The sequence below is a fragment of the Bubalus kerabau genome, chromosome 15 (assembly GCF_029407905.1).
Source record: "Bubalus kerabau isolate K-KA32 ecotype Philippines breed swamp buffalo chromosome 15, PCC_UOA_SB_1v2, whole genome shotgun sequence".
NCBI classification, from domain to species: domain Eukaryota; kingdom Metazoa; phylum Chordata; class Mammalia; order Artiodactyla; family Bovidae; genus Bubalus; species Bubalus kerabau.
The window spans coordinates 5,281,757-5,300,052 of record NC_073638.1 but is presented as its reverse complement, the minus strand read 5'-3'; the positions used below and the strand labels follow the sequence as shown (position 1 = coordinate 5,300,052).

General features: G+C 36.5%; 1 protein-coding gene across 1 annotated transcript in view; it reads left to right on the top strand.

Annotated features, from left to right (window-relative positions):
• The window catches only part of DYNC2H1 (dynein cytoplasmic 2 heavy chain 1), a 406,508-nt gene that overhangs the window by 143,391 nt on the left and 244,821 nt on the right, over positions 1-18,296 (top strand). The window contains exons 56-60 of the mRNA XM_055547490.1: positions 10,504-10,617; positions 11,223-11,383; positions 12,320-12,443; positions 13,259-13,380; positions 17,569-17,655. Coding sequence (XP_055403465.1) covers positions 10,504-10,617; positions 11,223-11,383; positions 12,320-12,443; positions 13,259-13,380; positions 17,569-17,655 — 608 coding nt within the window. The remainder of the gene's footprint in view (positions 1-10,503; positions 10,618-11,222; positions 11,384-12,319; positions 12,444-13,258; positions 13,381-17,568; positions 17,656-18,296) is intronic.

The following is an 18,296-nucleotide window of genomic DNA, read 5'->3' as shown; positions in this document are numbered from 1 at the left end:
ATTTAAACAGTTTATATTTAAGAAATTACTGATATATATGTTCCTATTGCCATTTTCTTAATTGTTTGAAGTTTGTTTTTGTAGATCTTTTTCTTCTTGTGTATTTCCTGACTACATATGTCCCTTTAACATTTGTTGCAAAGCTGGTTTTGGTACTGAATTCTCTTAACTTTTGCTTGTCCAAAAAGTTTTTATTTCTCCATCAATTTTGAATGTGATCCTTACTGGGTACAGTAATCTTGATTGTAGACTTTTCCCTTTCAGTACTTTAAGTACAGCCTGCCATTCCTTTTGGCCTGCACAGTTTCTGCTGAATATTCAGCTTTTAAGTATCTGGGGTTTCCATTGTACGTTACTTGTTGCTTTTCCCTTGCTGCTTTTAATATTCTTTCTTTGTGTTTAGTCTTTGTTACTTTGATTAGTATGTGTCTTGACATGTTTCTCCTTGAGTTTATCCTGTGTTGGATTCTTTGTGCCTCTGGGACTTGATTGACTATTTCCTTTTCCATGTTGGGGACATTTTCAACTATCATCTCTTCAAAAATTTTCTCATATGCTTTGTTTTTCTCTTCTTCTTCTGGGACCCCTATATTTTGAATGTTGGTGTGTTTGATACTGTCCCAGAGGTTTCTGAGACTATCTTCAGTTCTTTTCACTTTATTCAGTCATTTTACTTCAGTCCTTTTACTTTATTCTGCTCTTCAGAAGTTATTTCCACCATTTTATCTTCCAGCTCATTGATTCATTCTTCTGCTTCAGATTTTCTGCTGTTGGTTCCTTCTAGAGTATTTTTAATTTTGGTAATTGTGTTGTTTGTATGTTTATTCTTTAATCCTTCTAGGTCTTTGTCAGTTGATTCTTGCATTTTCTCCATTTTGTGTTCAAGGTTTTTGATCATCTTTACTATCATTATTCTGAAATTTTTTTTCAGATAGTTTGCCTATTTCCTCTTTATTTATTTGGATTTCTGTGCTTCTCGTTTGTTCCTTCATTTGTGTGTGTAGTATTTTTCTGCCTTTTCATTATTTCTTTTTTTTAATTATTGTGTTTGAAGTCACCTTTTCCCAGGCTTCAAGGTTGATTTCTTTCTTCCTCTTGATTTCAGCCTTTCTAAGGTTGGTTCAGTGATTTGTGTAAGCTTTGTACAGGGTGAGATTTGTGCTGAATTGTTTTGTTTGTTTGTTTTTCCTCTGATGGGCAAGGCTGAGAGAGATGGTAATCCTGTATGGTGATTATTGGGTTTGTATTTTTGTTTTGTTTGTTGTGTAGATGAGGTGTCCTGCACAGGATGCTATTGGTGGTTGGGTGATGCTGGGTCTTGTATTCAAGTCATTTCCTTTGTGTGAGTTTTCACTATCTGATACTCCCTAGGGTTAGTTCTCTGGTAGTCCAGAGTCTTGGATTCAGTGCTCCCACTCCAAAGACTCAGGGCTTGATATCTGGTCAGGAATATGTGGTTTGTTATGGCATTAAATGAGATTAAAACAAATACTCCAAAACAAGAAACCAAAGAATAACCCCAGACAAATGGTAGTTAGAAATCAGGCAAATAATAATTAAAATAATGGAATTATGCACATATCCATATACACCCATGAGCAAAGTCAAAACAGTCCAACAAAAATAAAGTACAGTAGATTGATCCAGCAAACAGAGGAAATAAAAAATTATATTTACCAGTTAAGAACAAAACTAACTATAGCACAAACTGGGAAACAAAACTAAAGTATGGTGCCAAATGGAGAAACAAAACTAACAAATATGTTGAGAGGAAAGAAAGAGAAGAAAGAAAGAATTAATATGCAAAGTTAAATACAGGTAGATAAAGAAGATTTATATACTTTAAAGATTAACTGCAAGGCAAAAAGAATAGTAGGAAAGACAAACAAGGGAATAAATGGAGAAAAAATATAATAGGTTTTAGAAATCAAAAATTAAAATTATATAGAAGAGAAAAGAAGACAAAAAAGAAAAAAAATGGAAACTCCACAGTTTTGGGCAAAAGCCCAATGTAGAGGAAGATGTTGATGATATTAAAAAGTGTGGCTGAATATACACATATACATATATACCCATAAGCAAAATCAACACAATCCAACAAAAATAAAGTACAGTAGATTGACCTGGAGAACAAAGGAAACCAAAAGTTATTTCTACCAGTTAGTAACAAAACTAAGTAAAGCACAAACTGAAACACAAAATTAAAGCAAGGTACCAGTTGGGGAATAAAGTAGTGAAAATAAAACTAAAAAATATGTTGAGAGGAAAGGAAAGAAAGAATAGATATGCAAAGTTAAATAGAGGTATATAAAGGTTTATATACATTAAAGATTAACTGCAAGGGGAAAAGAACAGTAGGAAAAGCAAACAAAGGAATAAATGTAGAAAAAATAAGAATAGGTTTAAAAAGTTAAAAATGAAAATTATAAAGAAAAGAAAAAAAATGTCCACAGAACTACAAAAGCCCAACATAGAGCCAGTGGTTTATAACAACAATAAAAAATGTGACTGAGAAAAAAAAAAATCTCAGAAACTTAATTAGATTTCCTAGTGCCAGTAAAATCGACAGCTATATCAGAGGGGAGCATAAAACAAGGAATAAAAAAGGAAAAAACATCTGAAAGCATCTACAGAACAGGGAAAACATAAGAATAATAAATGGTTTTCTGGAGTCACTGCTGTCAGAGTCCTTTCCCTCGCTGGGACTCACAGTCCACCTCACCTCCCTAGGATGCCCTCCAACACTCGGCTGGTCTCTGGACCTGCTGTGGGGGCAGCTCAGATTCTAACCTGGTCCTAATTCTGTATATTCTTGCCTATAATGTCCACAGCTATCGTAACTAGTGTGTTTTCTTTTGTGGGAGCTCTCAGTGGCCTTTTATATTTTCCATAGACAGAGTCTACCTTTTTGATTGTGTGGATTTAATTTGCAGCTTGTACAGCTGGTTGGGAAGGTTTTGGGTCTTCTTCCTTAGCCACACTGCCCCTGGGTTTCAATTGTGGTTTTATCTCCACCCCTGCATGTGGGTTGTCCCCTGGGGTTTGCTCCTGAGGCTGCCCTGGAGGACTTGGGTTTGCCCCTGTGAGGGCCAGGAGTGGAGCTGGTGCAGCTGCTTGGGTTGCGGGGGTTTTGGCAGCACCAGGTACTCAGGGAATTGGTGGCTAGGGCAGCAGGAAATATAGTGCCCTAGAAGGGTATGGTAACCAGTATTGGCCAACATGGTCCAGTATTCTTGCCTGGAGAACCCCCCTGACAGAGAAGCATGGCAAGCCACAGTTTACAGCGTTGCAGAGTTGGACAGGACCGAAGTGACCCTGTGTGCATAAACGCAAGACTTTTTTTGCCTGTGGCAGCTCTGCCCCAGTGAAGGCTGAACATGAAGTTGGCACAGCTGCTTGGCTTGTGGGGACCCTGGCAGCACCAAGTGTGCAGGGACATGGGCTGCCTCAGCTGCAGGAGTTATGGCCCTGTCAGAGTCTTTTTTGAGCCTCTTGTAGCTGGCGATTAGAAGGCCTCTTTGGCCAGTCTTTCTCCATAGCTCTGCCCATTCAGGCACTTAGAGGGCTCCCTTGCCTGGGGTCCTTCTCTGTTTTTCAGGGCGTCAAGTACATAGAGGGGCCCCCTTGGCTAGGGTACTACTCTGTAGATTGACAGGTCAGGCACTTAAAGGGGCACCGTTGGTGGGGTCCTACTCTGTAGTTCAGTGCCTCGGGCATTTGGTGGGCCAGCCTCCCTATTGTTCAGCTGCTGATGCTGGCCTGTGGAGGGAGAGAGGCTATGGTGATGGCTCCACCCTCCACGTGTGACTCAGCAGTATCCCCTTGCTTCCATGGCTGCCTGGCTTTCCTCCACTGGCATTTCCCACCAGTCTCCTCCCTCACATCCCCTGGATCCATCTCTCCATAGTCAACAGCAGCCCTCGCCCTGGGATTGCTCCATAATCCCTAAACTCCAGCTCCCAGCTGCTGCGCCTTCTAGGGGACCTGCTTTCCTGTCCAGGGTATATATGGCTGCGGCAAGGACTGTCTGATTCTCATTCCATTTAGGCTGCCACAGATCAGCTGTTTCACTCTCAGCCTTAAATGTTTCTTCTCTAACCCAGACAGTTGTCCCGACGTGGGGATCAGACCCCTGCTTCAGTTCCCCCACCCGCTGAGGGCAGGTCCAGTCCTACTAACACTCCTGTTTTTCCCCCTAGTTCCTTCATCCTCCCGAGTTTTGCGTGGTTCTATGTATTCTTTTCCGCTGGTCAGGTACTCCTGTCCACTCTCAGCTGGTCTGCTTGCACTTCTGTGTCTGAAGGTGTGTTCCTGTTTTATCCATGGAGAGAGATGTACTCCATGTCCACCTATTCCTCTGCCATCTTGTTCTCCCTTGCCAGGGTATTCTTTCACATTTGCCTACCTTTTCTGTATGCTTCTGCCCATTACCTTGCTTTTTGGTACTGAGTACTTACTCACTACCACTAAGTCCATAATTTTTTGTCCTTCGACCCTATTCCTCCTCTGAGCTTCAGACTCGGATAATCAGTAATCTGTTAGATACGTCTTCTGGAAAGTCCTATAAGCCTTACAATTCAAAACAGGTTCAAAACTAATTATTTCCTTTCCTGTATTCCTTTTTTTAGTTATGGCACTACAATATAGCTAATTGTTCAAAACAGAATTTATAAATTGTGTTAGACTTCTGTTCCCTGGTGGCTCAGCTGGTTAAGAATCCGCCTGCAATGCGGGAGACCTGGGTTCGATCCCTGGGTTGGGAAGATCCCCTGGAGAAGGGAAAGGCTACCCACTCCAGTATTCTGGCCTGGAGAATTCCATGGACTGTATAGTCTATAGGGTCGCAAAGAGTTGGACACGACTGAGCGACTTCCACTCACCCACTCACTGTGTTCCCTTAATCCATGCATCTAAAGAATCCTTAAATTCTGTTAGTTTTACATCCATGATTGTGTCTTAAATATGTTTCACCATCTCCATGTGGGTGATGTTAACCTTACTTCAAGTCTAATGCCTCTGTTATTTAAATTAATTTCAGTGTTTTTCAGACTAGTGTATATATCTCAATAAAAAGAAATGGCATAGAAAGTCTTAAAAGTAACAAAGTTGGAGGGCATATTATGATATAAAGACTTACTATAAATCTACAGTAGTCAAGGTAGGGTAACACTGGTGTAAGCATAGTGATTATTGGAACACTATGGAATCCAGAAACAGACTTACACATGCATGGTCAGTTAATTTCATACAACAGTATCATTTAAATGTGGAAAGGATGATCCTTTTAACAAATGGTACTGGAATATTTAGATATCCATGAAGAGAGAAAAAAAATGCAGATGTATGAACAATAACTTGACATGAAACATAGACCTAAATGTACAGCATAAAATTATAAAACTTCAGAAGAAAATTAGGGAGAAAATGTTTATGATGTTGGGTAAAGCAGGGATTTCTTAGATATGATACCAAAGTAGAAGAGGAAAATAAATGACAAATTGAACCTCATAGAAATTAGAAAATGAAAAGGCAGGTCACAGACTGGGAGAAAATATTGACAAATGTGTATTTGATAAAAAAAAACAAAAACTTGTTTCCAACATGTACAGAAATGATTGCAACTCAATACTAATAAAACTAACAATTCAGTTTGCAAATAGGCAAAAGATTTGCACTGGCCTTTTACGAAAAAAGACATATAAAGGGGTCATATGTTTCACAAATATATGAAAAGATACTCAACATCATTCATCAGCAAGGAAATGTGATGCCCTTGTTTTTCGTATGAAAATCTTGTTCTTGACCTTAGCTTTGTGGTCCTTGGCCTGGTAATTCCAAATTTTGAGGTTATTTGACTTGATTTCACAGACAAATAACCTTTTTTTCCTGACTTCTGATAGTTGGGAAGGGAAGTGGTAATATGACTCCATAAATTGCCTATTTAAAAGTGTGTTCTAAATATTCTGTGAAGACTTCCCAAAGCCTCAGCTGTTTTGTGGTTTTCCTCAGCCCCCTATAGCGTTCTTTCCTGAAGCCTTGTGGCTTGCTTCCTTCTCTGCCTGGTCTCAATTGCTGTCCTGCGCTCCTTCTTTACCATCCTGGTCTACTGCCTCATGTCTGGAGCCTAGCCCTAGACGCTTCTGGAGAAAGGGTACATGGAAGATAAGTTTTGAGATCTTGAGTATATGAACGTTCTGCTGTGTTCTTGGTTGGTTGGTTGTGTGCTGGGAATAGTATTCTAGGGTGGAATATTTATGTTTTCTTCAGGTTTTGAGGGCATTGTTCAATTTTCTCCTAGCTTCCATTGTTGGTGACTAAAACACTATTTTAATTTCTGATCTGTGTTTGGATAACCTGTTTTTTTTTTTTTTTTTCCTCTTGGAATCTTTCAGTTCTTGGTTTTCATTGTTCTAAAGTTACAGTGATTTGCCTTGGTTTAGGTTTATTTTCATCCACTGTGTCCAGTATGAGTTCTTACTACCTAACAATTTGCCTTCTTCAGTTCTGGGAAATTTCCTTAAATTATTTTATTGATAATTCCTTTTCCTTTATTTCTCTGTTCTTGGTTTTTAGAATTCTTATTTGGGCTTTGGGCTTACTAGTCTGGTTCTCTAACTTTCTTATATTTTTTCACTTTATATTTGTTCTGCTTTTTTTAAAATTTCTTAAAGTTTATCTTTTAACCCTCCTATTCAGTTTTTCATCTTTATTATATGGTTTCTCAGGAGACGTAAAACAATCTCTAGATGTTTCCTTTTGGCAGTAGTGCCCGTTGTGGTTTCATTGTTGCAGCATCTGCAACTAGCCCTCAGAGGGAATTTCATGGAGGTGTCTTTTTCTTGAACATGTCTTCGTATTATTTTTTCTTACATGATTGCTTTATACTTAAAGAATAATTCTTATGCACCAAAGCTGTATGAGCATGGAAAGGAAGTTTATTGTCTGTGAACTTCACAAGAAGATGATCTGGGGTGAACTGATGGCATAAGCAAAAAGATTTCACCCAGCATGTCAAAATTAATTCGTTGGCAGATGGAAAATCTTTAGAAGCAATAGTATTTTTAGATAACTGATGATTATGTTCACATTCAGTGTTTACAATATACATTTATGGACTACCTGGCCTGGAAGTAACAGATCAGAAAAATCAATTTAATTTTTATACTGTAAAACTTTAGCATATTTTTTTTCTCAAGGAATTTTAGAAACAAAGTAATATAAATACTTATCTGAAGCAGCTAGTCATTTTTATTGTAAAAATATCTATCAAATATTGTTTTTTTCCTTTCAGGAAGTTGAAAGCTTTGTTTCATATTCTTCTAACTTCTGTTGTTGCAATTGGAACACTTTTGGATTACTTAACCTTTAACTAGTAATTTGAAAAACAGTAAAAACTCCATAAAAGATAATATCATTGATAGCTGTATATTAACAAAGGAAAATACTCAGTACTTTGTGGGCCTGTGTACTTCCAAACTAGTGAATATTGTTAAGATACATTGTTTGCTGTGCTACTCTTTTCTCTGGGCTGTTCTGGGAAGAGAGGTTTCTAAGACTGTGGCTAACTAGATTACCTAGGATAGACCTAGAAAAATAACTCGGCATCTTGTATTATAAGTTAGTAATGATAAATAGATGACATTTCTGTTTGTTATTTTAATATTTTATACATAACATTTATTTTATTTATTATATTTTATTTTTATTTATACATACATCCATTTATTTTATACATACATACATGTTCAAGCTGGTTTTAGAAAAGGCAGAGGAACCAGAGATCAAATTGCCAATATCTGCTGGATCATTGAAAAAGCAAAAGAGTTCCAGAAAACATCTATTTCTGCTTTATTGACTATGTCAAAGCCTTTGACTGTGTGGCTCACAATAAACTGTGGAAAATTCTGAAAGAGATGGGAATACCAGACCACCTGACCTGCCTCTTGAGAAATCTGTATGAAGGTTAGGAAGCAACAGTTAGAACTGGACATGGAACAACAGACTGGTTCCAAATAGGAAAAGGAGTACATCAAGGCTGTATATTGTCACCGTGCTTATTTAACTTATATGCAGAGTACATCATGAGAAATGCTGGGCCGGAAGACACACAAGCCGGATCAAGATTGCTGGGAGAAATATCAATAACCTCAGATATGCAGTGAAGAAGAAAGTGAAGAAGAACTAAAGAGCCTCTTAATGAAAGTGAAAGAGGAGAGTGAAAAAGTTGGCTTAAAGCTCAACATTCAGAAAACTAAGGTTATGGCATCTGGTCCCGTCACTTCAAGGCAAATAGTTGGCGAAACAGTGGAAACAGTGAGAGACTTTATTTTTTTGGGCTCCAAAATCACTCCACATGTTGATTGCAGCCATGAAATTAAAATATGCTTCCTCCTTGGAAGAAAAGCTATGACCAACCTAGATATCATATTAAAAAGCAGAGACATTCCTTTGCCAACCAAGGTCCGTCTAGTCAAGGCTATGATTTTTCCAGTAGTCATGTATGGATGTGAGAGTTAGATTATAAAGAAACCCGAGGGCTGAAGAATTGATGCTTTTGACCTGTGATGCTGGAGAAGACTCTTGAGAGTCCCTTGGCCTGCTAGGAGATCCTAAAGGAGATCAGTTCTGGGTGTTCATTGGAAGGACTGATATTGAAGCTGAAACCCCAATACTTTGGCCACCTCATGCGAAGAGCTGACTCATTGGAAAAGACCCTAATGCTAGAGGGATTGGGGGCAGGAGAAGACGGGGACAGCAGGGGATGAGATGGTTGGATGGCATCACCAACTCAATGGACATGGGCTTGGGTGGACTATGGGAGTTGGTGATGGACAGCGAGGCCTGATGTGCTGCTGTTCATGGCGTCACAAAGAGTTGGACATGACTGAGAGACTGAACTGAACTTAACTGATGGCATAGAGAGACAAATACCGAATTGTGCAACTGTTTTTTTTTCTTGATTTTAATTTTTTTGACAGCAAAAAGCCTTTTGTATTGGGATGTAGTCAGTTAATAATGTTGTGGTAGTTTCAGGTGAACAGCAAAGATACTCGGCCATACATATACATGTGTTCATTCTCCCATCCAGGCTGGCATTAAGCAGTGTTCCATGTGCTTACAGTAGGTCCTTTTGGTTTTCCATTTTAAATTTAGCAGTGTATCATGATCTTTCCAAAGTCCCTATCTGTCCCTCTCCCCCTCATCCATAAATTCACCAAACTGCGTGACTTTCAAAGCCTGCTACTCTAGGTTTGTGACCTAGGGAAAGAAGACACATATTAAATGCGGTACATATTCAGAATAACTGTAACTTACAATTGGAAAAGTAGGTTAATAAAACGTGAAGCACATGAGTAGGGCCTTTAGGGAACATTCTGATACTGTGGAGTTTGAGAAAAGAACTTTCCCCTTTGAGGACTGGTAGCGGAGATACACAGGTAGAAACATTTGTGGAATATAGAAAATTTTAATTGAGTTCATGTGTCAGGTTCCTGAGGGATATGGTAATAGGTCGCAAGGCATTAGTTTTGTTGTTGTTGCCAGCTTAAACAGCAAATTTGTTTCTTTCAATTCAGGTAGAGAGAGAGGGAGGGGACTCTGGTCTCTTTTTGATTTAATTGAAATATAATTGACTCACACCCCTTTATTAGTTTCAAGTGTACAAGATAATGATTCTGTTTATGTATGTAATGTGATATATTTGTCACAATATGTGTAGAAAGGACACCAAACAGTAGTCTTAAAACTCCTTGGATGGTTATAATATGGTTGAGAATTTCTGTTATTAGAACTTTTGGAAAGTTTCTTGAAAAATTTCCTCCTTGGTTTTTTGATAGTGTAAATAAATACAAACATTCATAATGTTAAAGCATGTTTATATATGTGGGACTTTTGATTTTTGAATTCATGAATAAAAACATCATGTGTTATTAAATATCATTGTGCTTTTTGAATATTAACTAATTTTTGTTCATATATTGGCATATTATTGTATAATAATTTCAATTAATTTTTGTCTAAAATATAGAAACAAAGTCTTAGAATACTAAAGCTTGTCTCTAAGAATTATTACTATTCCACTATTAGAATTAGAGAAGACTTCTATTTTTAGTTTTCTTGTTTATGAAATGAGCATAATAGTATTTCTTTGGGGTTGTTGCAAGTGTTAAATGTATATTATTATGATCATTTTCTAAATTATGCATTTCTGACAGTTTGATTTTTATATAGTAAACATTTATTGCTTTGCTATTGAGAAAAATTAAAGCATATTTCCTAATAGAAATGTAGAGTAAATTATAAATCACTATAAATATATAAATTACTATAAATTATAATTACTATAAATTATAGCATCAGTTTCCTAGGCATGTTAGAAACTCTCATGTCAATTAATATTAGAAAAGCATTTAATAGTGCTTTTAAAATAACATTTTTGGTATTATGCTTTTAAATGTTGAGTGCATTAAAATCAATTGGAATACTGCTTTAATATTCTTGTAGGATGCTAGTGAGCAAAAGACAGAACTTGAAAGACTGAAGCACAGAATAGCGGAAGAAGTCATTAAAATTGAAGAAAGGAAGAACAAAATTGATGATGAATTAAAAGAAGTACAGGTAAGATAAAAATAGCAAACACTGTAAGAGCCATTTATAGTTTTGATTTTCAACTTTACATTGGAGTTTAAACATTTTTTTCATAAGTTATTTCCTAATAGTATTACCAGTGTGGCTTTCACTTAATACTGTTTATAAAAGAGAAACAGGAAGGAAAGTCTGCTAGGAGAAGTAACCAAATTAGCTGATGGTTGTTAAAAATAATCTTTGTTTTCCATGAATCATATTGTTTACACTGTAGAAGTAAAATATTTTGCAGATAAATTAAGACAAACTCTTAGGCTTTTTTTTTTTTTTTTCCTTGAGACTTGATTAAATACGCAAGCAAGTATTAGAAAAGAAAGGACCTCTTGAAAATGGCAGATTGTCTCAATACAGATTAGATTTTGCAAATTAGACTGTGGCAGTTATGGTGCCAGAGACTCTGGCTTTCCCCACTTGAACATTTTGTACTTTGTGTGTTTTAGAGCATTTTTATATTGGAAGAGAAAGGGTATTAATAACTAGTTATTTTAAATAAAATGGCAATATTAGATAATTTGTAAAGAGTTAGTATATTTCCATATATATTTTTTGAACGTATAAATACCCGTTTTGTTTTCTAGCCTCTAGTCAATGAAGCTAAACTAGCAGTTGGAAACATTAAGCCAGAATCTCTTTCAGAAATCCGTTCCCTGCGTATGCCTCCTGATGTAATCAGAGACATTCTTGAAGGCGTTTTGAGATTAATGGGTATCTTTGACACATCTTGGGTGAGCATGAAAAGGTAAGTTTTTGAATTTGTGAAAAATGTTATTTCATGAGTAAATTATACATTCTTTCAGATTTTTATTATTTCTTATATTGTTTCTCAAACTGAACTTCATCTAAGTACAGGGTTACACACTTTCCCCTAATATTTCAGGATGGTCTATGTAATCATATTTCAAGAACTATATTTTCCTTCCACTATAAGTGATTGTTAAAAGTGTCAAAGGAGAAGACGAATGCCTTCAAGTGTTTAGAACATCTTAATAAACATAAATATTGATGTAGTCCTTACTTGGTACAGAGTAATGTATTTACTGTGGTGTACTGATGAAGAAAATATAGTCACTGTTCTCAAAGAGCTTTTCACTCTTGGCAGAGGCAGAGAGACACAGAGAGCAAGTGAGAGCCCCATGAAAACATAAAAGGGATGCAAACTAGAGGAGAAAAGGCTGACTGGTAACTCAGTATATAATGTGGAGCTTTAGGTTTCACAGTATAGCAATGGCATTGTAGTTTGTGCTGGTATTCATTCTGATAGTAGAGTTCTTTTTCAGTCTGAAATGAGGGAGGAGATTTAATTGAGAGAGCACTTAAAATATCTTTCTTATAAAGGAGTCAGAATATTTTCTTGCATATCCTATAATGTATTAGTTACTCAGGAGTTCACATAAAGGGATGTGGATGGAGTTCAGTGTTACAATTCCTTCATTGTACTGCTTCAGTGTATTCACAGAACCTTAGAAAAACTGTTGTGCGTCTTTCTGGAGCTCCTTGTCTATAAAAACCGCTGAAATAATATTACTTTAGAAACTTAAGTACTTTAAAAGTACCCTATTCTTTGGTTAACTAATAGATTGAAAGTATTGTATATACCACTCTGTTAAATTGATATTTTTGTTAAAAATAGCAAACTATACTTAGCCTCATTTGAATTAATATGCTTTATTTCTAGCTTCCTTGCAAAGAGAGGTGTGCGAGAAGACATAGCAACCTTTGATGCACGAAATATTCCAAAGGAAATAAGAGAGAGTGTTGAAGAACTTCTTTTTAAAAATAAAGGATCTTTTGATCCAAAGGTAATTTTAACAGATACCTTAAATTCCCTTTCCATACTCTTGTTATATTCTTCTTGTCAAAATGTGATGGTTTACATTATTTGTTTTTTAGTTTATTTAAAAAAGTAAAAGTTTTTTATAATAAGTTGTAACTATTACAGCTGGGAAGTATTTACCAGAAGAATTGGGTAAACTAGAATCTAGAGGGTTGGAGACAGGTTTATTATCTCAGGTGGTGTTTGAGTCTTATGATCTGCTCTCGTCGGTAAGTTCCTAAACAGTCATAACTTCCAGTTTGCCTGTATGCGTTTATTTCTTCTTGTATATTAGTCATATAATAACACATCTCTCTGTTGGAATGCTTATATCTAATTCAGGAAACAGTTTGAATTTCGTGATTCTTGTCTTTTTTAGATCTTTTATTGAAAACGTCATGTACTTCTTGACGCCAATAGCAGTTGTTTCAACAGTGCTTTTATCTAATAAAGATCTATTCTTTGTATTGAAGAGAAAGAAATGATGCTTGAAGATTGTTGTGGATGGCACATGTATTCATTACAAATTTGGCTAATAATTATTTATGTCAATAGAATGATAGAGTTGTATTAAAGATTATATGTGGTTCAAAAAGATTTGTTCTTAAGGAAAAATACTTTATATATTTTTTACTTAATCAAAACAGCAATTCATTTTAGTTGTATTTTTGCTGTAAACCCAAAACTTCATTATTTGGGTTAAATTATTAAACAAATGCTTAAAGAAAATACACTGGAATTAGCCTTACCTTTATTTCAAATGAAGTTAGGATGTGGCATAATTTCTGATGTGTTTTTCAGAACGCTAAGCGTGCCAGTACTGCAGCTGCTCCCTTAGCTGCCTGGGTCAAAGCCAATGTCCAGTACTCCCATGTCTTGGAACGAATTCAGCCTTTGGAAACTGAACAGGCAGGATTAGAATCGTAAGTTAAATATAAAATATAAACAACCCTAACCTTCATTTTCATCAATTGATGACATATTATTAGGATTTATTTATTGTCTGTATCTAAAAAGACAGCTGACAACACTGAGTCTTTTAAATACAAATTAAGAATGTAGATCAAGATAATGGAGTGGAGAATGTAGAGTTCACCTCATCTAAACCACAGACACATCAAAAACACATCTCCACGTGGAACTATGATCATGGAAAACTAATTAGAAACTAGCAGAAGAGCTAGATAAGAAAACTTGCAAGAAAGATCTGTACATAATTGGGTTTTTGTTTTTCAGTAGCCCAGTCATGTCTGATGCTTTGTGACCACATGGCCTGCAGCACTCCAGGCCTCCCTGTCCTTCGTTTTCTCCTGAAGTCTGCATAAGTTCGTGTCTGTTGCATCAGCGACACCATTCAATCATCTCATCCTCTGGTGCCCTCTTCTCCTTCTGCCCTCAATCTTTCCCAGTGTCAGGGACTTTTCCAGTGAGTTCTCTGTTCACATCAGATGACCAAAATATTGGAGCTTCAACTTCAGCATCAGTCCTTCCAACGAGTATTCAGGGTTGATCTTCCTTAAGATTGACTGGTTTGATCTCCTTACTGTCCAAGGGACTTTCAGGAGTCTTCTCCAGCACCAAAGTTCAAAGGTATCAATTCTTTGATGCTCTTCCTTCTTTATGGTCCAGCTCTCACAGCTGTACGTGACCACTGGGAGGACCATAGCCTTGACTATGCAGACCTGTGTCGGCAGAGTAATGTCTCTGCTTTTCAGCACTCTGTCTGTGTTTCTCAACCCACTCCAGTGTTCTTGCCTGGAGAATCCCAGGGACTAGGGAGCCTGGTGGGCTGCTGTCTCTGGGGTCGCACACAGTCGGACACGACTGAAGTGACTTAGCAGCAGCAGCAGCAGGTTTCTCATCGCAGGAGCTGTGACATCATCTGATTTCACGGCTGCAGTCACCATCTGCAGTGATTTTAGAGCCCAAGAAGAGGAAATCTGTCACCATTTCCACCTTCTCCCTTTCTATTGCCATGCAATAGAAACATGTAGAAACATGCCACGCATGTCCTATATGCACAGGACCAGATGCATGTAGGATCGTGTAGGATCACGCGTCTGGTCCTGTTACTGCACTGGGGTGCAGCACTATTTACAGATGAGGAGTATATTATTAAAAGACAAACAATTATACATAAAATAGGCAAGCAGACGGTTTTATTATATAGCACAGGACATTTTATTCAATATCATATAAACTAAAATGGAATATAATTTGCAAAAAATAACTGGATCACTGTGCTATACACCTGAAAGTAACACAGTATTGTTACTGTTTATCATTAGAGAAAAAGGAAAAAAAATGAATAAGTGAAGAGTTAAATAGACCAAAAATATGAAGAAAAAGCAATTAAAAGATGGATAGCAGAATGAACTCATTTTTTTCGTACTATTAAGTTGTTGGATAGATAAAGTGGGAGAAGTTCCTTTAGAAAGAGCAAAATTTTGTAAAGGAATACTGTTCAGGTACAAAAAGTAAATTCTAGAAATTTCAGTTCAGTTCAGTCACTCAGTAGCGTCCCACTCTTTGCAACCGCATGGACTGCAGCACACCAGGCTGCCTGTCCATCACCAACTCCCGGAGCTTACTCAAACTCATGTCCGTTGAGGAGGTGATGCCACCCAACCATCTCATCCTCTGTCGTCCCCTTCTCTTCCCACTTTCAGTCTTTCCCAGCATCAGGGTCTTTTCAAATGAGTCAGTTCTTTGCATCAGGTGGCCAAAGTATTGGAGTTTTAGCTTCAGCATCAGTCTTTCCAATGAATATCAGGACTGATTTTCTTTAGAATGGACTGGTTGGATCTCCTTGCAGCCCAAGGGACTCTCAAGAGTCTTCTCCAACACCACAGTTCAAAAGCATCAGTCTTCAGCCCTCAGCTTTCTTTATGGTCAAATCTCACATCCATACATACTGCTGGAAAAACTATAATTTGACTAGATGGACTTTTGTTGGCAAAGGAATGTCTCTGCTTTTTAATATGCTGTCTAGGTTTGTCATAGCTTTTCTTTCAAGGAGCAAGCGTCTTTTAATTTCATGGCTGCAATCACCATCTGCAGTGATTTTGGAGCCCAAGAAGATAAAATCTCTCACTTTTCCTATTGTTTCCCCATTTATTTGCCATGAAGTGATGGGACCTGATGCCATGATCTTAGCTTTTTGAATGTTGAGTTTTAAGCCAGCTTTTTCACTCTCCTCTTTCACTTTGATCAAGAGGCTCTTAAGTTCTTCTTCACTTTCTGCCATAAGGGTGGTGTCATCTGCATTTCTCAGGTTATTGATATTTCTTCCAGCAATCTTGATTCCAGCTTGTGCTTCATCCAACCCAGCATTTCACATGATGTACTCTACATATAAGTTAAATAAGCAGGGTGACAATATACAGCCTTGATGTACTCATTTCCCAGTTTGGAACCAGTCTGTTGTTCCATGTCCAGTTTTAACTGTTGCTTCTTGACCTGCATACATTTTCTCAGGAGGCTGGTGAGATGATCTGGTATTCCCATCTCTTTAAGCATTTTCTACAGCATTTGTTGTGATCCATCCAAAGGCTTTGGCATATTCAGTAAACCAGAAGTAGTGTTTTTTTCTGGAACTCTCTTGCTTTTTCAGTGATCCAACTTATGTTGGCAATTTGATCTGCTTCCTCTAACTTTCTAAATCTAGCTTGAACATCTGGAAGTTCATAGTTCACATACTGTTGAAGCCTGGCTTGGAGAATTTTCAGCATCACTTTGCTAGCGTGTGAGATGAGTGCAATTGTGCAGTAGTCTGAGCATTCTTTGGCATTGCCTTTCTTTGGGATTGGAATGAAAACTGACCTTTTCTAGTCCTGTGGCCACTGCTGAGTTTTCCAAATTTGCTGGCATATTGAGTGCAGCACTTTCACAGCATCATCTTTTAGAATTGAAATAGCTCAGCTGGAATTCCATTGCCTCCGTTAGCTTTGTAGTGATGCTTTCTAAGGCCCACTTGACTTCATATTCCAGGATGTCTGGCTTTAGGTGAATGATCACACCATCGTGATTATCTGGGTCATGAAGATCTTTTTTTGCATAGTTCTTCTATGTATTCTTGCTACCTCTTCTTAATATCTTCTGCTTCTGTTAGGTCCATACCATTTCTGTCATTTGTTTGCAGGAAATAAAGAGCCCTTCTTTGCTTGAAACGTTCCTTTGGTGTCTCTAATATTCTTGAAGAGCTGTCTAGAAATTTAGTGCTAATATATCGTTTTTCTCTAAGTTTTTGAAAATTTTTAGCATATATTTTCTAAAATATTATCTGGCAGGTGTGGGAAAAATTTAATGACTTTAGGGGCTTAAGCTTTCAATTTGCTACTGGGTTAGTGTTATATTTTATCTCATTTGTTCTGAATGTGAACTAAGAAGTATGTCATTTTCTTCATTGTTCAATTTTTGGAATTATCTTTTCTTTCTTACTCTAGACAAGAAGATATTAGCTGCTTAAATAAGTCTCTTATTTTTCTCAATATAATACATGAAATTTTCATGTTAAATCATACTATTTATATTATTGTGATTATTTTTATAACTTAAATATTATTTTGTGAGTATATTGCCTTTCTTGTATACCATTTGATATTCTTAATAATGGCCTTTTTTTTCAGTTGACTTTTTTCTTTTCTGTTTTTGTGTCACATACTTATCCACAGTCTGTCAGAAGCTAAAACATATTTGGAATCTGTGTTCATTTTAACATTCTCTTCAGTTCAGCCGGTCAGTCGTGTCCTACTCTTTGCGACCTCATGAATTGCAGCACGCCAGGCCTCCCTGGCCATCACCAACTTCCAGAGTTCACCCAAACTCACGTGCATCGAGTTGGTGATGCCATCCAGCCATTTTTATCCAGAAATCTGTTTTCACAAGTGTTTTAAAATGTAGATTCCTGGAAGTGATGTGGTTAGGTCAGAGAATACACTTTTAATTTTAGCATTGCTTTTCAAATAAAATTCTAAATGAAAGTATTAAAATTAGTGAATTATTGACAATTTTCATTGTCATTTGTTTACTGCAAGATTATATTTTACAGTGCTGTTCCTGCTTTTTGTTGATAACTAGAGTGACTTCTATGAAATTGAATTATATTTTAGAAATTTGCGTAAAACTGAAGATAGAAAAAGGAAACTAGAAGAACTTCTTAATTCTGTTGGTCAGAAAGTATCAGAACTCAAAGAAAAGTAAGTTAAGTTTTGAAATATATTTTGAGTATTTGAAAACCTACCACAGTTGATACTTAACGTTTTAAAAAACTGTTATAATTAATATATTAATTTTTTGATTTATCACTTTAAAATGGTGAATGATATAAAATAATAGTGTATTCCTTTTAAAAAGTTTAATGAGAACAAAAATATTATAAGTTTCCATTTGTATAGCTATCACTGTGTATATTTCTAAGCAATGGAAAACTGAGCAGGAAGAAGTGAATGTACTGTGTTAATGCTGGAAGTGTTTACATTTGGTATTCCTACTTTATTAATTTGACCTCAGCGTTTTAGACTTCTGTATTGCAGATGATGCTACAGTACTACTTATTCCATAGTCTGGAATTGTGAATGGTACATGATCGTGTTAAAAATGTTTTATCTTTTTAGTTTTGCTCTTTTTGATATTAAAAATATTCCTTCATGCCAATATACTCAAATCTAAAAACTGTTTATAAAAGGCATTAATCTTAAAGCCCTCAGGTACCTCTTTGTTCCTGTGATTGTTTTTAATATAGGACAAAAAAAATACTGGTATGGGACTTACAAATATGGAAACATTTTCATTTAAGAATTGTAAAGATTGGAAAACTGGAGAACATGTCATTAACTAT